This window comes from Coccinella septempunctata, chromosome 1 (genome assembly GCF_907165205.1).
Source record: "Coccinella septempunctata chromosome 1, icCocSept1.1, whole genome shotgun sequence".
Lineage (NCBI taxonomy): Eukaryota > Metazoa > Arthropoda > Insecta > Coleoptera > Coccinellidae > Coccinella > Coccinella septempunctata.
Window position 1 is genome coordinate 67564263 of NC_058189.1, and position 23242 is coordinate 67587504.

At 37.6% G+C, this 23242-nt stretch overlaps 1 protein-coding gene across 2 annotated transcripts in view; it reads right to left on the bottom strand.

Moving 5' to 3' along the window:
* Nucleotides 1-18104, bottom strand: part of LOC123317089 (LIM/homeobox protein Lhx9-like) — a 227357-nt gene extending 209253 nt beyond the window's left edge. Inside the window, exon 1 of one of the 2 annotated variants that reach the window (XM_044903468.1) lies at nt 17617-18104. In XM_044903468.1, the coding sequence (XP_044759403.1) occupies nt 17617-17664 (48 nt within the window). In that variant the 5' untranslated portion in view covers nt 17665-18104. The remainder of the gene's footprint in view (nt 1-17616) is intronic. The other variant, XM_044903460.1, reaches the window with a different exon arrangement.
* Nucleotides 18105-23242: the final 5138 nt, after the last annotated feature.

Here is a 23242-nt window from a genome sequence, read left to right on the forward strand (position 1 = left end):
TCAATTTTAAAACTCCATATTTGAAGGATGATTTTGAATAGTTTTCGCGGTGAATTTGAAAAAATCATGAATGAAACTCATAATTATTCAGTTTAAACATACATATGCAGTGATAACCCAAATTGAGGAGAATTCCCCTTTGCTGCCGACGACTTCCTTGGATTCCTATGAATGAGAAGGTTAGAGAACAAAAAACCACATGGTCGCAGTTCCCGAAAGGCTAATCGAGCAAATAATAATAATAATAATCTATAAAAGAATATCGATATCGAGCAGACAAACTAACAAACAGAACAAAACCCACAACCTCAAATTCAACCAAGAAATAGCAGAGATTTTTGTTTGATTCTAGAGGGACCATTAAAAGACGTGTTAACACGTAAAAAACTGACAGTATTCAACCATGTCATCTACCACATCATGTTTATATCCTCTTTGTGTTACGTTATAAGGTTGCTTGGTTCAGGGCGCCGTTTTATGATTTCCAAAAAGTTTTTCCGCGAATGAACTCGGTCGTATCGACCAATCACCAATCTTCCCATGAACGGCCCTCACTCCTCGCTCTCTGGCACTCTGGCACCACCCGTTCCTCGGGCTACCACGATCGTCAATCCCAAGAAACAATATACCGGGTACTTACTCCTCATCAGTACACATGCGAGCGCGTCCCGATTCATAATTTTCAATCACGAGACGAACGCCGCGCGGATCCGATAAAGGAGACCCCCAGGGGCCAGTTTTAGGCACCGTGCAACATGTGGGACCCGAGCGTGCGCCGTTAGTGTACCCAGTGTAGACACCGTTAAAAATGCCATCATAATCGATGATGCATCGACGGTAAATAAAAAGTCACGACGACGTACGAAAATTGCTGTAGGAGGTGTGTTCGTTGACCCTGGTCCTACAGGGATTAGCATCAGCTGACCGGGGGGATTAGCGTCAGGCAGGGAAGGCGATGGCCTGGGAATTTCTTGCAGCGGTGACCTAACTGGTTCTAGAGCGATGAGATTCGGCAGAAATATTGGTCTGCATACGGCGGGATTGCGTGAAAGACGCGTTGAAACTGGGGCAAGGCTGGAAGTGTAAAGGCCTCCCTCGGAAAAGTCTGTGACATTGATCAATGTTTCAAGAATAACGCTAGTGTGTCAGGTGTCAGCTATACCTGCCAAATTTCGAACAGAATACGTCAGGTATATTGATTCACCTTTGTCAACTGATAGGAGACTCAACGAACAACACAAGAGGAATTATTGGCAACATTGAACTCTAAAAGGACTGGAAGGGCCTCTTAGGTACCGAAATACGACGAAAAGTGTGTCCAACTGAGGCGGAAGATGTAGAGCAATCCGTCTCTTTCTAATGGTTCGGCAACCAATCGAATAACCGCATCAGACGTCGGACGCAGTCGTCGTCTCACTTCAACGCCCCGGGTTGTTTTTGTTTACATCGTTATAAACCAATTGACAGAGCGCAGAGAGAGTTAGATTGCTCTACATCTTCCCTTTCAGTCTTCCTCAGTTTGCCTGCATCGAGATGCCATTCCAGTTCTTCTAGGGTTCAATTATTGGCAAGGATGACGCCTTCCTATGAGAGATTTTACAAATGTAAATGTCAAAACTGTTTGGTGATTGCCCAGGGCTGTTGTGGAACTTCCTAACGCTCGTACTAAATGAAGCTCTGTGTTTTCAAGCAGAATCGTCCTAACTGTAGTTTACATTAAGTAAGTTTGGTAAGAACCAGGTCTATTCTGCTCCCTCCCATCAGAGATGTTCTTACAGCTGAGCCATCAAAAGCTCCGGAGCTCCAATGAACTTTGGGAGGAGTCGTTCCTGTGCAGGCTTGCAATGGCGAAGCATTCTCTAACCAAATGAACAGGAGTTGCCTCCTCTGGCCCACAGAATCTACGCTCGTTAGTTTCTGATTAGGCCATTCTCATCATATGCTTTCTAAGGTGACAATATCCTGTGAGGAAGCGGGTGGGCAGATGTATCTTACTCTTAATGAGATACAAATACTTCTTGGACCTTACAGTTTCCAAATCTCGAAGGACTTTTGGAATAATCCATTCCTGAAAGATTCCTCCAGTGTTTCTCGTTCGGTTTCTCCCTCCTACAAAAACTCTTTCTATTAGGTGCATTTTTCTATACCATATAAAGATTCTCAGACAGTAAGTGGCGACTCTGTTAGTTTCTTCGGTTCCTCTTATTCCTGAGTGACCTGATGGAACCCAGACTAGAGAGACCTTGTTGTCCTTGCCTCTTTCATTTAGTTTCTTTCGGCTTTCCCTTATCAGCCTTGAGTCGATGACATGAGTTCAGCTTGACTGTCCCAACCTTGATAGTTCCTTTCCAGGGTCCTAAGGTTAGAAACCTTGAACCTTTCATCAAATTGCCAGATTTGGGTTTGAGGAGAACACACATTTCCACATATGGGACTATCAAAGAGCAAATCCGCTTTAGATAATGCCACTGGTACCTATAATTTTATATGGACGACATGCGCTTCGTACAAAACATTTTCTGCGTTTTTTTTCCTCCCAAATATCGCTCCAATTTTGGGACACCTTCCATCTACACCGACGGATAAAGGCCGTAATTCAACCATGCAAATACCCACCGTCTGACTGGGTCAGATCGCAGGAAGAACGCTTTACTGTACAAGCCACAATTCATAGATCTCATGCATCAGATTAGACTTACACTCCATTGTTATCGCGTCAAAGAGTACCTCTACCTGGCTATAAATCCGTCCAACATCCACCGAACTCGACGGTTCGCATGAAAAATCGTGTGAAAACGGAAAAACGGGCAAAAAATAAACACCTTACAGCGCGCACCGTTCAAGCTGGAACACAATGTTATGGTAGGCATACAATTTGAACTAATTGCCATGTAAGCGAGGTGTTGGGGAACCTTATGAGTATGGATTAAAAAGGCTGATTTGGTAGGTTCAACTCGAAGCAGTAACATTTGTATTTGCACAAGCAATCGTGGAAATTTCAATCGAAAATGACTTGTGTCACTGAAAAAGAGCCTCGAACTGTTATGCTTGAACTTTTCTATAGTATCCGAGATTCCCTCGAATTTGGAAAACCCTGTAACCGCTTCGCATCATATCATATTATCCTGATTCTCCAAAGGTACCGAAGTACTCCTCAGAAGCTCTGTGAGCTTGGAAGCTCTGTGAGCTTGTACTAGTTCGGAGAACCAGTTGTCTTCTTTGTAGGCTCTGTTACTGTTACTTTAGGCACAGCATTCTTCATTTTAACCCAAATTGTGAATGGAGGCCCGTATCCGTAGCGGCTAGAAAATTTCTTCCCTTGCTCGGGATCGAACTCAGTATCTTGCGGTTTACTAAGCCGACGCTTTTACCACCAAGCCACCTGCAAGGTTGCATGAATATTTCCCTTTTCGTTTTGAAGATATTTTAATTGTTATCCCAACACTGTATGCGGTGCTGAAAGGATTTTATGTTGTTACCAAACGTCTAAACTTACGATAATAATCATTTAATCTGTTAATTCCGATTGTCAAACGAAGAAAACCCACTTCTCAGGCTGACAACATTGCGTTTTGCGATCCGTTTCATCGGATCGTTATGTAAACGAGATTTTCTCACTTTTCCCATAGGAAAGGCCAGACGTCCGATCAGATTGCCGTTAGACGTTGCCGCGCCGTCCATAAATCTCGAATTTCGCAATTTTCCACATCGGAGGCGGTCTCAGAAAAGCGGCAGCCACCTTTATATCGGCCATATATCTCCCGTACGGAGTCATATCGTCGAGTTATTATTCACTTCCTTGTCAGCCTTTATGTAAACCATCCATATTTCCATTGTTAGCGAGCATTAGGGCCATATAATGGGGATATTATCGATATTTATCTGCTTGCTTGGTGAGAAGTACAAAGGATTTCGTGGAATGTATTACCAACAAGAGGCCTACCACGTTAAATTTACTTACATTGCCACTACGTGGCAGATAATAATCTGCGAGCGGCAGAGGCAGCTTCTCGCCAAGGTGTGCTTGGTGCTCATTGTTACGTTTTTCTTTAAATTGTCGGAATAGCTGGACAGAATGGCGTGAATTCGAAAATCCAGCTCACGTTATTCCCCATAATGAACGTCGAGTTGTTTATAACTCCCCCTTTGCACTGAAAAGACCCTCAAATTACAATCTAGGATTTTCATTATTTCAGTCGATTCTACGTTAAAAAGAGGAGGTTTACCTGAAGAAATCCCATACCTAAAATGAGGACTATTCAGAAAAGTATGACATCCAGTTTCAATCATTCCAAGGATTCCAGAACTCATGAATAACTCGAGTTTTCACAAAAGTTATACGCCATACTGTTGAAATTGGCATCAAATCAGCTATTGAACGCTGTAAAAATATAGAGTCATTCGGGGTAACTGAGCGCAGTGGGTAAGTGTGCGCAGTACGTATATCTCGACTATGCAATGTATGGAAGAGGGGTTCATTTGGGTGAAGCAAGGGCGCAGAATCGCCATATTAGTTTTTCATAGAATTGCGCCATGCCACGTTTCTTTATCTTTTCATTTGCAATCAATCAAATTCACTAGTTTTTTTGTTAATTTTTAGCATCCCTGCACATTCTGCCAGGTCCAAATTGTGAGTCCCTCAGTGTCAAACAATATTTCATTCGATCATGGGTATATTAATCTAAATATATAATAAAAAATTTTAGGTTCTCTTAGCTGCTCAACTCTATAAGAACGTCAATTCAAATTTTGGCTTACTGGGAAAAGTGTGCGCGGGTAAGTGTGCGCATAGATTCATTATATGGGCATTAGTTCAGTGAGGAATAAATTATAACATTGTTGATTTTCTTGGTTAAGACTCGATCAATATTGTCCTATTTGTTCGGAAAAATATGAAGAGCCACCAACAGGGGAATGTATCAAGTGTTGTGTTCACCAAGAATTGTGGCACGAACAATAATGCACTGCTTGTAAAAAGGCGCTTCTGTATTGACAATAAACAGCATTTCTCTGATATTGTAACATTTTGTTGATATTATTTTGTAATTTGTTTTGATTGTGTGGTTCACTAAGCACAGCGTTCACTTACCCCGTGAGGGTGCGCACACTTACTCGCAATACGGGGCATGTGAACGCACTCCGACTTTCTCTATTAAATTCTTTTTTGCGGAAAGAAAATGTTTTTGTTTGTTTGCTTGATGATGTTTTCTTATAGATTAGAAAATTCTCTATCTTATGAATATGTTTTAATTTTCGTAGCTTCAACATTTGAAACATGGTATGGCTTGAAAGGCAAAAGTGCGCACAGTTGCCCCGAATGACTCTACTCGGTGTGCCAATAAGAAGGTAGTAGGCTGTTTCCCGTATAAATGAAAATTGGAGAGGTCTGAAAATATTTTAGAGAGAAAGTTCATTATGGAAAACCTCAAAACAAATTTTCAACACAGTATTGGGATTACTTTTCTAGTGAATTACACTGTTGAGTGCATAGGGCGCCCAAAATCAGAAGAATTTCAATATAGAGGCTGTCATTCTCAGAAATAATACAAAAAATCATTGACTCGTACAAATATTTCATCAGGTCAAAAGAAATACTTTTTTTCTATACCATTTTTTCCGATTCAGCCCTGACAAAGAGATACAGACTTACTTTCTAAGTTTTCATAATCCTGGAAAAACGAAATTACCTTCAGAATAACTAGCTAAATCTGTGACTACACAACTGTGGGCCTTTTAAACAGAGTTGTATTCAGCAAAAGAACCCAATTTTTCAAATTTCACAGATACTTTTCAATTTTTGAACATCAAATTGCTTCAAAACGGCGCATTATACGTAGAAAATATGAAGAACAATTTTATTTTACAAAACGTTCAAATATTCATTAGATAGCGTCCAACTCAGTTTCAAGAGTTGGGTTCTTGGAATTTTTGGTATTTTTATGGTACATGATGGTCACAATGAGAAAACTGGAAGACGTTGGTGATATCTTGTGTCCGAAAAAGATTGATCAAATGAAAATGGGGTGGTTTTCACTGTGACCTTGAATTAGATGGGAATGCATGAAAATTACAACTCCCAAGCCCTTTTTAGGCTCTGCGTAATTTCGAGAAAGCTATGGTGAAATCTCCCCATCAAAACATATTCAAATTTTCGAGTCATGAACGGGCAAGTGATGACGAATCGTCTCCCAACTCTTTCCTTTCCAAATATTTACCTGTCATAATAGAGAACGTTTCAGCGCTGCTCGCAAATCCACTACCAAATTCCACAAATATTGACTTATCTGCCCCCTCGAGATTGTTTGACTCGAGACATGTTAATCGCTACCAAAACAAATCCATAAACGCAGTCGGATACGTTTCAGGTTTGTGGTACTATCGACGACGGTAGCGTGTTTCGAAAACAGACAATGATGGACAGCAAACAGTGAAATAATTTAATCGGGGCCCACGTTTTCCTCAAATACAAACATTCCGAAGATAGCTTAATCTGCGAGTTCTTCGTTTGGTAACGGGAATATTCGGATAAATTGTCTTTGCGAGATAACAGGAATTTCGCGTAAGACGGCAACGTGTTTTTTTTTGGCGATTGTTTGAATTAATTGTCTGGTACGATTATTATTACACCTTCGATAATTATTGGGGATTTATATCGTTTTAATAACAACGTACATTTTATTGTTATTGGCGAATTATACAAGGCAAGTCTTTGGATATCACATTAATTTTCACACTAGGATAAACAGTAAACAACTATAACCAAGTGAACTTCCCTTATATCGAAGTTTTTCATCGCAATTATGAAATGAATCGGAAAAAAATGTAATACATATTCATTGTTTGTACTTTCATAACCTTGACCTCATCATCATTATCATTGCTGTATCCCGTTACCGCGAATAAATCTACAAAAAGACAAAAAAAAATGGTGCGAACAGACTTGTAATTTCTTAGGGCTAGTTGCGACTGTGTGCCCTCCTGTGACTGAAGAGACCCAACCGTGACCTATAGATCCTATCACACTCAGGGCATGGAGAGTCACCAACCAGATCTGGCCGCCGCTGTATTCTTCTCGAGTCTCCATTATAACTGTGTACCAAAGACCATCTACTGTGACCTGTCTAATGCTAGTTGTTCCCAGTTATGATTGGCATTAACTGATTTTAGGGATTGGTGTAGTATATCCTTAAACCGCTTATACTGGCCTCCTGGTTTTCGGGCTCCCTCTATGAATTCGCCATACAGAGCTATTTTGGGGAGTCTTTTGTCTTGCATCTTCAGAATGTGGCCGCTCCATCTGAGTCGGGCCCTCGTTACTTGAGTCTCAATTGTTGTACAACTCGCGCGTTGCAAGACTTCTGCATTCGAAACTTTGTGGAACCATCTGATGTGCATTATTTGTCTCAGATGACGTTGTTGCGTTTGTTCAAGCTGTTTAAAATGTCGCTTGTAGGGCGTCCAGCTTTCGCTTCCTTAAAGAAGCGTTGGGAGGACGACTGCTTTGTAAACAGCTGTCTTGGTCTTCAGATTGAGGTCGTGATTTTTAAACACTCTGACCTTTAGCTTCCAGAATGCCGAATTGATACGGTTTTGTATTTCCGTGTCTAGATTAGCCCTGGTATTTATGAAGCTTCCCAAGTATTTGAACTGCTCGACTTGTTGCAGACTTTCATTCTCCATGCTGATATGTGTTTGAAGGCTTTCTCTGGCGGACTTACCAGGATTTTGGTTTTGTCGATATTGAGTCTACCTTGACCTATGAAACGGATGGCAGTCTTTCATTCGCCCTCTTTACAGGGTGAGTTCTCAACTCCTACAAATATTTTAACAGTAGATTCTCGAGGCCCAAAGAAACACTTTTTCCTCTACCTTTTTTTTCCGATTTGGTCCTGATAAAAATTTATAGCCGTTTTAAGTTTTATTGATCAGCTGTGCTACGCCTGGAAAAACAAAATAACCTTCAGTATAAATCTGTGACACTACACATCTGTGGATCTTTTAAAAAGAGTTGCATTCGGTCAAAATACTCAATTTTTCGAATTCCACAGATACCTTTCAATTTTTGAACATCAAATTAACTCGAAAACGGCGCAATATACGAGAAAATATGAATGTCAACGTAGGAATGAATGCTGGTTAAAAAAAGAAAGAGAATAATTATGAAACAATATACGAGCAAGTACACCTCGAAGAGAAAAAAAATAGGGCAACTGCTTACCTCGTTATTTTCTTGATTCCTGGATGTTCGGAGTCGTGTAGCTATGGATCACAGCAATGGATCGTATTTTCTGATTGTCGTAGTAAATATTAATAATAATTTATCGAGCGAGAGTACTCTCTAGTTCGGCCGTAAGAACAATACTGATTCCACATATGTCCGAAAAAACAGCAGTTGCGGATGTTTTCGTGGTGTAACTTGCAATCACCGCGAAATTCGAAAATTATTGACGGAAAACAAATACTTCTTAATTTAATTTGGCCCATAAAAACAAATAACAAAATTTTATTGATAGTTTTATGAATTAGGAAATTTAGATTCCCAAACAATGAAGAATACTTCAATTTTACAAAACGTTCAAATATTCATTAGATAGCGTCCAACTTATTTCAAAGAGTTGGGTTCTTTTGAATTTCGGTATTTTTATGGTACGTAATGGTCATAAAGAGAAAACTGAAAAACTGATTCATCAAATAAATGAAAACCTATATTCCGAAATTCATTTCATTCGAGAGAACCTCTTGTGAGATAAAACTAAAAATACCATTTTTTATGGTTTTTCGACAGCCTGTATCTTTTAAACCGATCCGATTAGGAAAAAATGGCAGAGGAAAAAAGTATTTCTTTTGAGCGCAAAATCTATTGTTTAATATGAGTCAAAGACTCACACTGTCTTTTATACGGTCAGTATAGTAATCAAACCTCGAATCAAACTCTTCAATTTTTAAGCTTTCTTTGAAATGCTACAATGACACTAAAGGGAAAGCTTCAAGAGACTTTTAATTTTAATATGAACCTGGACGTAGATCCTTATAGGGCAGGGGTTGTCAGATGTCCAAATTAACTTTATCTTTAGGCATTATTACAAAAGCAATCTGTGATAGATAGTTATAATAAGGTTATCTACGAGTTATCTTTGAAAAATGATAAAACTTCCTCGTCCTGGAGGGTAGAATCTCGGATGATTACAAATTCTTATTCCATGTCGTTGAAATGATATTGGAAAAACTAAGTCCAAAAAGAAAGGAATTCGATTCTTCAATAAAATAGTTTCTCGAATAATTCAGACAGTTCAAAAATGGAATGTCAAGAGGTAAGTTTTATGAAATTGTTTCATGAATTATAAAAGAGTTACACACCTAGATCGTTTAAATACTCTCAAATCTTCCTATTCTGAGTAAAATTTGTAAAAAGCAGCGAAATCAGGGATAAATATACCCCAACTAAAAAGATAGGACCATAAGTCGCAAAACCAATTTGAACTTCACAGCTCACAATCCGAATCTCCCCAGAACCGAACCTAGTGCATCCATCATCAATCAAAAATTTATTAAATCCAATAGCAGCCGCAGAGGCCGTGGCAAGACTCATTAATTAATTCATCACTAGGTCAACATCAATTTGTCTGGTCCGACCGAGACTCATTTGCAATTTTACACCCATTCCTCTTTTTTTTTGCATAATACAACATCGAGAAACACCTTGCCCATCATTACGTCCGCGCTAAAATATACAGATTTCCTCTCCTCTCTCACAGCAGACGATTTGCATGGACAAATTATAATGATGATTCAAAGAAAATTCACCAACAATTACTGTTCGACAAAGAGTGGGAATGGCTCTTTATTAGGTCAAAGATGGCAGGTGGAACATTTTTCGCATTCATAATACGGCCATTATCGGAGTAAGAACCGATGGAAATTTAACTGAAACGATACTCGAAGTGGTTATTTTTTTTTAATTGGTTTCGTAGCATGTAAATTAATGGGACAATCTGTTTTCTCGTACTTAATAAACGTGTTTCGAGAAAGAAATGTGTGTTTTTTCGAGACGAAACAGGTGGATGCGGTATCGGCGGGACTTTAAAGGACTTCTTGTCGGAAAATAGGGGTAGATAAGAGAAACATTGGTCTGGAGAGTTTCGGTTTGCATATATTGCTTTAATAGCGGGTAAATGAAATTTATTACACGTCTTTTCTAGACGTGAAAGAGTAAATGGATTGATTTATTACTTGACGTGTATAAGAGAATTATTTATAACTTAATAACCTCGTAATAGGAAAAACCCTGCAAACATTCAGAGGTTGATATTCTCAATTCGAAATGGCAAAATAAAGGTTCTGCGAAAAAAGTCAACTTTCACCATTTCAAACAAAGATTCCTTGACCTCTGCTAACTTCGAAACTGCAGTTGATCGCCCGTCAGCCAAGAAAGCTTTTCACTTCGACACAAAATTTTAAATTTCATTGCTTTAAAACTAGTTGAGGTATGGAACGTCGTATCAAGTTCATCAGCACCCATGTGCTCTGAGATACAACTCAAAAATTCGATTTGCAAGTCTGAATTCTGAGATACAAGTCATAATTCTGAGTTTCATGTCGGCATTCTGAGGTACAAGTCAGGATTCTGAGATACAAGTCAAAATTCTGAGAGACCAGTCAGAATTCTGAGATACAGGTCAGAACTCTTAGCTACAAGTCAGAATTCTGAGGTACAGGTAAGAATCCAAAGATACAAGACAGAATTCCGAGTAGAATTCAGAGTTGCAAGTCGAAATTCTGAGATACAAGTTGAAATTTCTGGGTTGCAAGTCTAAATTCTGAGATACAAGTCAGAATTCTGAGATACAAGTCAGAAATCTGAGCTACAAGTCAGAATCCTGAGGTACAGGTAAGAATTCAAAGATACAAGACAGAATTCCGAGTAGAACTCAGAGTTGCAAGTCGGAATTCTGAGATACAAGTTGAAATTTCTGGGTTGCAAGTCTAAATTCTGGATACAAATCAGAATTCTGAGATACAAGTCAGAATTCTGAGATACAAGTCAGAACTCTTAGCTACAAGTCAGAATTCTGAGGTACAGGTAAGAATTTAAAGATACAAGACAGAATTCCGAGTAGAATTCAGAGTTGCAAGTCGGAATGCTGAGATACAAGTTGAAATTTCTGGGTTGCAAGTCTAAATTCTGAGATACAAGTCAGAATTCTGAGATACAAGTCAGCACTCTGAGCTACAAGTCAGAATCCTTAGGTACAGGTAAGAATTCAAAGATACAAGACAGAATTCCGAGTAGAACACAGAGTTGCAAGTCGGAATTCTGAGATACAAGTTGAAATTCCTGGGTTGCAAGTCTAAATTCTGGATACAAATCAGAATTCTGAGATACAAGTCAGAATTCTGAGATACAAGTCAGAATTCTGAGATACAAGTCAGAACTCTGAGCTTTCAGGTTAGAATTCAAAGATACAAGACAGAATTCCGAGTAAAATTCAGAGTTGCAAGTCGGAATTCTGAGATACAAGTTGAAATTTCTGGGTTGCAAGTCTAAATTCTGAGATACAGGTCAGAATTCTGAGATACAAGTCAGAATTCTGAGATACAAGTCAGAATTCTGAAATATGATGCAGAATTCTGGATTGCATTTCGGAATTTGGAAGTTCAAGGAAGGTAGTTTAAGTTTGCATCACTAGTAGTGGAATTCTTCGAACGATATTTGTTTTGTTCCATGCGATCCGTGAAATTGTTGTTTTGAGAATGTTTGATGAACTTTTCACTTGGTCCTTATTAATGTGCAACAAAGCCTTCTACTGTACTCAGTCATAGTGGTCGACAAGACAAGAATTGTTGTTTGATGACGAACTTCTCGTCTTGTCTTGAAAAAAAGTCAAGAAATTAAAAAAAAAACTTATCTCACCTATACCAATGCAAGATAGTGGTAGGTACTAGTGGCAATACTGACAGAAAGGAATTGTGTTATTCTTTCGGAATCCAGGTGGACACAAGTACCAACGGCGAAGATAATAAATGAGCCAAAATTATACCATGTTTTGAAAAACATAAAAAGTGTATGCCTGAAAGTGAAGTTTCTAACAAAAAATGTGTGCAATAAATAGAAACGGGTATTTCATGTTGAGAAATGTAATCTTTTTCACAAATAAACACGTTTCGGCGTATTCATGGTTAGACAAGATATTTCTAGGTCTCTTGTTTTTTTATATCTTGGTATTGACATAAAATTCCTTGATCTTGTCTTGAAATCAAGCAGGATTCTTAAATTTTCGAGAAATTGTCGACTCCTAGGGTAAAGTTTCAGGTTTTTATGCAGTTCTGCCACTTTGATACCGACCATATATTGGCCGCCACATCCAGTTCTACAAATTCTCGCCTAGCAACAACGAACTGAAAAAAACAAACCGCAGTATCAGCTCAAAGTGTGAGAAGAGGAGACAGGGTGTCGGCCAACTAGAGTTCGAAATCTTGACCCCGTAGAAAAATATCTCAGTCAGACAGATCGCAGTGACCCGTGCCAGCTAAAATAAACAACTGATAAAATGCCGTTTTCTTCGTGTAGTACTTATCTCCGAATGTGGTATAGATACGGCACAAAACACAACTCTACAAGTGTATTCTTTGGAATTGGAGCCTATGATAAGGGTGAGGATCGGCATTAAAAAAATTCAAATTCCCCGAGCAAAGACTGAAAGGATTCTTTTCAAGTTGTGGATTCGTTTTTTTCATAAAATTTATATTTAAAATGAAGAAATTCATTGAGATCAAGAAAACGGACCATAACAACATAGCAAAAAAATCGTAGATCGTAACACCAACTTCTGGAAATCATTCTAAATTCCTTCTATCCTTAGAGATAACCATGAAGATATTGACAGAGAATATATTATTATATACTAGATGAATAAATAAATGCTTCCTCAAAAAAAAAATGATTATTATGTAATCTAATTGATTGAATAAATTTTATCAACCCTATGTCCAAACATAAACTTCGGCTTTTTAGATCATATTTTTTAAAACCAATGTCATGGTGATAGTACGTTATCTTTTTAGGACTTAGGAGAAAACTGTAACGCAAGAAACTCCTCCATAGGTCAAATGTATGTTATTATTATTTCTTTATCAACAGAAAATACACGACTCCTAAACTCAGAAGATAAATGAAAAACATAAAACAAAATTGAAATAGACTTGTCTAATCAACGTCAATGTTTTACTCGGTACCTGACAACACTCAGTACATACAGGGTGGTCCAAAACTACTGAATCAAATGTCACACAACGATAGAGTAGATCAAATACTATCGAATGACACCCACATTAGTTGAGCGCAAATGTGCCGTTTCTGAAAAATCCTAACCTAAAGTTTCCGATTTTCCAACTATTTTTTCAATCACAAAGCCAATTTGTGATTAAGGATAGCGTTTTTCTCCCATATTATCACCCCTATAGGGGGGGTTTATTCTAAGTAATAAAAATCATGTAGAAAAACAATTGTTTTAATTTACATTTACTTAGGTTATCGATTAACTACTTGAAATAATTTCAATTAGGGGAGATTAAACAATAATCTTAGTTCAATATAATTTAAAATCGATACCCTTTTCACAAACTGGCCCTGTGACTGAAAAAAATAGTTCGATAATCGGCAAACTTTAGGTATTTTAATAAAATTCTGATTATTTTGGAAACGGTATATTTTCGTTGAACTAACGTTGGTATCATTCGATAATATTTGGTCTACTCTATCGTGGTGACGTTCGATTTATTAGGACATCCTGTATATAGGTTATTGTACCCTATATATCGTTAATGTGACATATTAATTCTTTGATTCATGTGAACACTAAGGAAATAATAAACATAATTCGAAAAAAAATAGTTGGGAGAATAAAATATGAAATACAAAAAAGAATGATATCATTATCGGGAAGAACGTCAATTTTATTAAGGTGCAACAATCATGTGATTGTCTGCCGAATGGTATATTCGGAACGGTGTGAAAAATCCATAATTTCTCATTAACATATTTATCGTATTGTCCAGAGTTCAAAATTAGAAGGTCGTAGATTTCTCGTGTGTGAAATGTAACTGGAGTATACAACAAAGCAACACATAACACAAAATTGGCAAGATCTTGTTTACGCAAGTGTATATAGGAATAAATGCATATATTTACTGATGCAGTTGGGGGGCCCAAGGATAATGTAGGTGTTTCTGTCGATGGTTTGATGTATGAATAAAATAAAAAGTAGAGAGGTATAAATTTTCCGAGAACCAATTGATAAGTTCATAGGTTTCAGAGGAGCATAGTGCAGTACCTACTTCAGGATGATACTGAGTTCGAAGGAAGATAAATATTATAAATAACTTATCCTTGTTCTTCTAATAACCATGGATAAGTTTTATAGGAAGTTTTTTCCCAATACTATGGAAGATACAAAAACTGACGAGAAAAGAAGTGGACAACAGAAGAATAAAACGTAAATGGGAAATTCGAATAGAAGAAGAAATAAAGAAAATTTAAAAAAGTAGGTTGAAATAGAGATGGAACTGATTTTGATATTATCTTGAATAGTAAGTGAGAAATCCCACCTGAATTAGAAAACTGGCGGTTTAGAAGTGAGAAATAGGAGAAGTGTGGAAATATGAAATTTGACTGGACTCTAGCTCTTATTCACGTCTCAGTGTAATTCACTCATTTCAGAAAACATTTTACCTTTACAATTTCCTGCAAAATTCTAGCAAATTTTAGGTTCGAAGATGAGGCATCCTCATTATATAACCTTTTTGCTCGCCTTTTTGTATGCTTTTTTCTGTAGTTTAATTTTTGCTTCATTTTTGTTTTTCTTTTCAACGATTTATGTTGGGTTGACTGGCGGAAAACCTACTTGGAATTTCCAATTTACAGAAAGAAAGAACTCAAATATCATCATTGTTGTACAGAAATTTGCATTGCCTGAGTTATCAGAATCATCCATAACATTTGCTTGCAAAATTTTTTACATTCTGTCCAATTCTCGACAGAGAAACATCCAAAAATAAAAAAGTAAAACGATATCTAACATTCACCCATAATCTCGAACAACTTCCGCTGATAATCCCTGAGATAGGTACCAATATTCCTCGACCGACCACAAACGAATAAAATCCATCCCAAAAAGACTACACGTACTTAGTCCGACGGTAAATCTTGCTGTTTGGGTAACACAGCACACCTGAACACGAAAATTCATCGATGGTCGGACACGGAATTGAAATTCAGATTAGGCCGTATTAGGACGTACCGAACTGACAATTAAATGTCATTAGGAGAGCAACTTACATCGATTTAAGTCCGGTGCATAACACTGGACGGCGCCATGATATACTTTATCGAAGTCAGGATCTCTAGCTTGATGTCTAGATCCGGTGGTTTCTGGCGTATCGTGACCATAGATATTGAAATAATGAATTATGACAAAATTAGCAGAGATTAGTTAGCAATTGTGTCCGCGAAGCGTAATTATCAATTGTTCCTTACTTGAATCCTATACTCCATTCACTTTTATTGTAGCAGTCGGTTGGCCATGGAAATTTGACACATTTCACTCTGTATAGTACGAAAATGTGGGGTTATGAAGCCTGTCGAAACATTTTTGGGTTTTAAATCAGGGCTATGTTGTCCGTTCTATGTAGAAGTTTCTGTTATTACGTATTTTATCACAATGTCGAATCTCTTCGGAAAATATGTGACGGACATAATTGGAGTTTATACAAACTGATTGTAGGCATACCAAATCCAGTTATTTGCATGGAAAATACAAGAGATGAGTATAATGTCATAATATGCACTAGCTTGAGGAGAGTTAATGTTCGTTATCTTCTTTGGCTAAAGTTTGAATACGTTACATCAGTTGTAGATTTCAAAAATATTAACCCGAAGATTAAATGCATATGATGCATTGGTTGGGAATGGGTATCTCCCGAAGAAATTAACAGATAATTACAAGAATGTTAAATTCTTCAACAAAAATCATCTTGCATCAATATGAGTAAAAGGAATTAAAGGAAGTTTCAATCAAGATGAACTTCACCTTTGAACAAAAATTTCACATGAATAAACAATTAGCAGGACAACTGGCGCGTATTTGTGGCGGTTCATCTCAATGCATTGATATAATAATAATAATTGGGTATTTATTGGTACCTTGAGACATTTACAATGTATAGGACAAGTCAAATTAAAAAAAAGAAAAATCTATTTTCGGGAACTTATTCTACGATGACATTCATCGAAAATCCTATAGTAAATTTTTCGCATTAATTCACTCAAACATAAAATTATCAAATGCCACCACTTTTTGTGCCAATAGAAGGAAATTCTTTGTCATTCACAATCTTTCTGATTGTGGAAATATTCAGCTGAAATATAAGTCGTTTAGAGTCAGATGAAACATTATATAAATTCTCTTACATTGAATATATTCGCTACCGTCTGACGTATTGTGGATTTTAGAATATCAGGGTATGACTATTTGAATAAGCGGACCTGAATTCTAAAAATAGCACTTCCTGAAACCCTGTCTCTTTTTTCAATCACTTTCGGCATTTTCGTAATAAAAATTGATATTAGTTGTGGCAACGGCGTCATGACATTAACGACATTTCATGAGTGCCAACCTTACTCCGTTCTAGTTACAAAACTTGAGAAAATTATTTCATGGCCAATCGACTGCTAAAATAAATATGAATGGAGTATAGCAATTGCATGTGTCCGCGATGCGTAATTATCAATTATTCCTTACTTGAATCCTATATTATCAGTCTAAAACCTTACTTTATTTTTCATCTTCCTCCCTCACTCAAGAATAAGAATATCTTTTTTCTGTGAATTTTATTTCACGTTGAACTTGAGGCAATGTTTCCTGCTTCGATTCACTTGTAAGCGATTATTTGTATTATATTCAGGCTAAGGGGTTGTTTAGGGCGCCAAGTTCTAGGGATACACTTGCAGCCACGTCAAAATTTGTAGCAATTCAAAGTATGTAGTTACCGAATGAAAATGCAGGCTGAAACAAGAGGAATACTGACAGATCGAAAATCATCAAAGATGCCGCTTTCTACCCATAATCAGTAATGAAGAGTTTTGGGACGAATTCGTGATATTAGACGCCAAATAGGGGCCCTGGGACGGCCCTGGTTATATTGTGAACAATTCAACAACAATTCCAATAAAACTTGCAAAGAAAAACTATTTATTCTCGTAGAAGTCATTGGGTGCAGTTGCATTGAAAAAAAAGATTGTAAAAATGAACATTTGAGTAGGTACACTTAAGTCGATTTCAGAGCATAGAGAATGAACATTCGAAAAAATTTTACAAAAAACATAGCCATAAGTTCAGGGTCTACATTTGCAATTTCAATAGTTGGTCATGGATCTTCAATATTTGCGAAAATTTTGCAATTCTGCACTACTTTTATGATTTTTCATATGTCAAATTCCACAGGGATGAGAAATAGAACACTTTATTGCATTTTTCAACCAGCAGCGGGAATAAATGTGGCAATTCCGAATGACAGTTTGACGACGACGTCCGGATCGCCGGATGAAGATTTGGCACTCACCCAATGCATCACGTGCGAGCGAGGAGCACTCTCTTCAAAAACTCCCATCTGCGGCAGATCCGAAGAAGCAGAAACCTCCGTGTTCGCCTCCTATGTCCGACGGCGGGGGCAAAAATCACAACAACAAAAAAAAAAACAGAAAAATCACCAAGAATCGCAACGCACCCCAAGAACGGGCTCGAACAACCTCACCTAGACGCACAATTCATATTCGCACTTTCCAGGGTAGTTTCCTGCGTCACCATACTGTCACCGTAACCAAGGGTAGTTCGAAGCGATCGACGGGGGTAGGTGCATGCAGTTCGACGGCGGGGTGCAATGGAGGATGCCTTAATCCGGCGGCAATTACATAAGCGGTGAAACGGCCAAAAAATTGACAACAAAATCGCGCATGTTGACGCACGGAGCACAGGACATCCGCGCACTCGGTCGAACGTTGGACGGCTAATGCCTTGATCGCAACGCGCATGTGGGACGCAGTCTCGCGGAGCCACGCCCCCCGGTCGGAGGGGGGAATAGCGACACCTAGGATCACAACTGGAAGGGTGAGCTATCCTATCCGAATCTAGATAAGCCGGTAAGCTACAAATGTTTCCAGGTGATCGTTGTGCTTCTGGTGCCCAAATAAATATCGTTCATAGAATAATGGGTCTGTGGTCGCTGCCCAACCCACACCTACTCCTGATCGATCGCGATCACACTTTTTAATAGGTTGGCAACACTTTCCACCAGCGCTCCGGCAACGCATAAATTATCCTAAACATGAGATCGTTCCAGAGTACATGAATATTTAAATTTTTTACCGATTTTCATCATATTTACCCACCTCTGTGAGTTTTAGAGAAGATAACGGCCCCGCAAACCGCCCCTATCTTGTAATCAATTTCATAGATTTGAATAAAGGGGCAACTTCTCGTCATGATTTGAATATTACTGGTTTGGTTGAACTGTAATTATTTGTAAATGGGAGTACGAACCTGAAAATGTTGTTGGTTGTTGGCACCATTGTAATGTGGTTGTTTCCTACTGACGATGGATCGCCTATCACGTGTCCATCAAACCAAAACAGCTTTCGGGTAGATTTGAATAATTGAAGTCCTGAAATTTGATGAAGTCATTATCCTAATTCACTGAAATTTCTGTGTTAGCTAACCAGCAATTATCAATTATGTTCCCATATGAGATATGATGATGAGTTATAAGAAGATATATTTACCCATACCTATTATGGAGAAGATATATCTCAATGAATGCATGCGACTTTTATCATATCTTTTGTTGAGCAGAGGAAGATTTCGATAAACTACAAAATCATCCCTGTATGGGATCATATTTACCTATATGTCGAAATTGATGTTTCTGTCAAAATGATCATAGAGCATGCAACATATTATGTCCATCGTACAAGCTCACCTACTCTACTTACTAGACAAGGATTTCATAAGATATTCATGATTTTTTGATAATTGATAGCTACAGCGAGATAAATTAAGTATTGCGGTCACCAATACATATATCAAGGAAGAACAAGAAATAACCTAACCCAACCTAACCTCACCAGCGATTATCAATAGGGTACTCTAACGATTTGTCAAAATCAGCTGACCCTTCATTGCCGTGGGGCACACAAAGCTTTTTATTATCACTGTAAAAAGGCATTTCTGAGAAAGTTATAGTCTTGTCAGTCTAATCTAACGTCGGGAAGAACATTTTTTTCCAAAACAGCCACAAAACACAATACTCGACTGAAATGCGAATCACTGGTGGGGGGGGGGGGGGGGAAAAGCTTGTGTGCCCCACGGCAACGAACTGTCAGCTGATTTTGACAAATCGTTAGAGTTCTTTATTAAGTTCACGTATGAGATACCTATGATGAATTATAAGATTGTACCTATATACCATTGAGAGGGTATCTCAACGAAAGTATGATTTTTATTACATATATGTTTTGGTGGGCAGAAACATTCACATTTTGATTACTTTTTTATAGGTATCTACATACATCATCCACGTATGTCAGATTCATATATATAGATATATGTCGAAATTGATGTTTCTGTCAAAATGATCCTAAAGCATGCAACATTTATTTCAGATATTATCCATGATTCTTTGAAAATTTATATACAGGGTGAATCTTTAGAAATATTTTAACAGAAGATTCTGGAGGTCAAAAGAAACCCAGTATTTTTAAATTTTTTCCGAATCGGTTCGGTTTAAAAGGTACAGGCTGTTGAAAAACCATGAAAAAATGTTATGTTTTATCTCACAAACGGTTTTATCGAATGAAATAAATTCCGGAATATAAGTTTTCATTTCTTTGATTAATCTTTTTTGAACAAAAGATATCACCTGGTCTTCCAGTTTCCTTCCAGTTTTCTCATTATGACCATTACGTACCATAAAAATACCAAAAATTGAAAGAATTCAACTCTTGAAACTGAGTTGGACGCTATCTATTTCACCTTTTGTAAAATAAAAGTATTCTTCATATTTTCTCGTAAAATGCGCCGTTTTCGAGTAATTTAATGTTCAAAAATTGAAAAGTCTGTGAAATTTGAAAAATTGGGTATTTCCAGGGGTGGCATAGCTCATTATGAAAACTTAAAATGGCCATATATACTGTAAAAATATCTGTACGAGTCAAAGTCTCACCCTGTATACAAAAATTTTCTGGATGACTCCTTAAATTATGAATAAGTGTCACAAAGTGTAACGCAACCAAGAAAAAAGATGACAAATCTATCAATGGGTACGTATTCTTATAAAACAAACATCAAATTCTCCGAACTGAAAATAAAAAATCACAAACCATCACAAAATTCCGCCATTCCCTTTTACTTCCATGCAGCCAGTCAGTGACGCGGTGTTAGCAAATCGATGAAAAATATACCACTCAGCCACCATCCACCGGTCGTTCAATCAACATCGCAAAGATATCGTCAGCATTAACGAAATCTAGATAAACCGCAACTTTTATTCCATTAAGACGCCGCCGATATCTGCCGTACTCACTAATTAAAAAGAACTATGCGTTGGAAGAATGTAAATCAATTTCCAGATATTGATGTCATTTTTCAGGTTAATGAGGGAGGTAAAGACAGCACAGAGAGAAGCTCACAGATTGTCAGTTGCATTACCACACATAATTCTATACCAATCTTTATAATTCTATGCATTATACCTACCTGTGTAGCCAGAGATGTTAAATGAACGAAAAAATCATAGATTTGATACAAATAGATCACAAAAAAAACTTGAATGAACTGGGATTCGATGGAATATGGATACAATGATGCAAAATCTAATTTTTATCAATAGTGAGCTAACTAAGGTCAAAGGAACTGGTGATTTGGAACAGACACACATATGTATATATGGTTGTATTCCTGTAAGCAACAGATCGAAAAAAAAATGGTTAAGAATTACAATTTTCCTGTAAGCTCATAAAAAGTTACAGATTTGCTTACAGATTAAAGCAGAATACCACCATTAGAAATCTTATACTTATGAATCGACATTTTACGACCATTTAATGTATTGAAAAAAAAACCGTCCCATTTTCCACAAAAAAATGGAACAAATCTCCTCAAATCAGAAGGGTTTCCCACCCAAGTGCCGAAGAGTTTCAGAATCATGCAGGGTGAGTCTTTTACTCGTACAAATATTTCAACAGTGGATTCTTGAAGTCAAAAGAAACACTTTATTCCTATACAATTTCTTCCCATTCCCTGATAAAAAGATAAAACCATTTTTCATAATGAGCAATCGAATGACCTCTAATAAAAAAAGGTATCACACAACTCCTACTTCCCACTTTTAGGGGTTGTTATCATCACGCTCACAGGGTTGATACAAATCGATTTGAACCAACCGTATGAAATGCCCCCAATGCACCAAAGTTAACCTCATTTTGAATTTTTTCTGATTTTACATGGAGGTTAAGATATTAAATTGACACACTGTAGCTCCTCTATATGTGACACCTAAAGCGATATCTCTATGATCAGAGCCTCTGTCTTGTGAATCGACCATGAATTTTGATAGACCAGTGAATAATGGCTCATGAATCACAAGTGACTTATGAATATCATAAAGTTTGATCACTTCATCGTTAGTGGATAAAATATTTCAGGAAACGAAGGATGTTCAGTCGGAATTGAGGAATTTTCCTTAACCGAATAGATTGTCACCTGAAATATCTCATAATACAGGGTATTGCAACACTCTATAGTGCAAAACATCAGGCGTTATAGAAGGAAATTATTCTAAAATGCTCCTTCTAACTGAATGGAATAGAACTGCAAGTATTAAGTGTACAGATATCTGATAACTCCTGCATTGATCCACTAATAACAGCAATCGACGGAAATCGCCAACCTCCGGGCTACATCCTGATTATTCACACCTTGACTGAAACATGCAATCTGCCTCAGCTCCAACCCAGATGCTCAATGTTGAGCAGCCTTTAATCCATCCGGGCGAATTCAAATGAAGACATAACATGTAGCAATGAAACTCAAACGCCTACGGGCCATTTTGAAACGATTACAATAATTGTAACAAAGACTATTTGTTGTCTGATATTTGTTCGAGATATGTCACGTGTAATTTGTCAGTTCTGATTGAGTTTAGCGCTGTAGGCTAGGCGTGCGCACCTTTAGACGTGAGTTTGATAATGACGTCCTATTAGGTTAACTTTTTTGGTATGTATGGGTATCCATCGGTCTTGTTTCAAGCGGCTAATTTATGATTTGTTGAGATATTGATGAAGGCTATACGTTTGTAGGACGGGGATTGATAGAGCTATAGTGAATAATGCGAATGAATACGTTTTGCATGTCTGTGGAAACTATATCTTTAAAATGTGCTGATAATTGTGAACCAACAACAATCCAAAACGCTTATTTGATAGATTACCTAGGAAATGGTACAGCAGAAGCTGAAAATTATTTTCAGATACAGAATATCGAGCTTCAAAATTTCATAGCCTGCATGACGTTGATAATTATAAACTACAGTCACTTTTACAGTCTTTGACTCGTACAAATATTTCAACAGTATGTTTTTGTGGTTAAAAGAAACACTTTTTTCCTATAACATTTATTCCGAATCGGCCCTGATAAAAAGATATATAGCCATTCTAAGTTTTCATAATGAGCTATGCCTGGAGAAACAAAATTCCCTTCAGAGTAACTAGCTAATTCTATGACACTACATATCTGTTGATCTTTTATCTTTTAAAGAGAGTTGTATGCAGCCAAAATACCCAATTTTCCAAATATCACAGATATTTTTTATTTTCAACATCAAATTTCTGGAAAATGTGTCCAGAATGTTGCAGCGATTCAGGGAGACAGGTATGAATGTCCGAAGACCAGGACAGGGTAGACCACCGGTAACAACTGCCATTCAAGAACGTTACTTGAGAGTTTCTTCGTTCAGACAACGGTTTGCAACCGCTCGCCTCCTTCAAATTCAGCTTGAGCAAACTCATGAGATGCAATTTAGCACTCAGACAATAAGAAATCGCCTCAGAGAATATGATTTAAGGACTTGTGTCGCGGCAAGAGGCCCAGCTCTCACCCCAGACCATCGAAGGGCGCGTTTGGATTTTGCGAGAGAG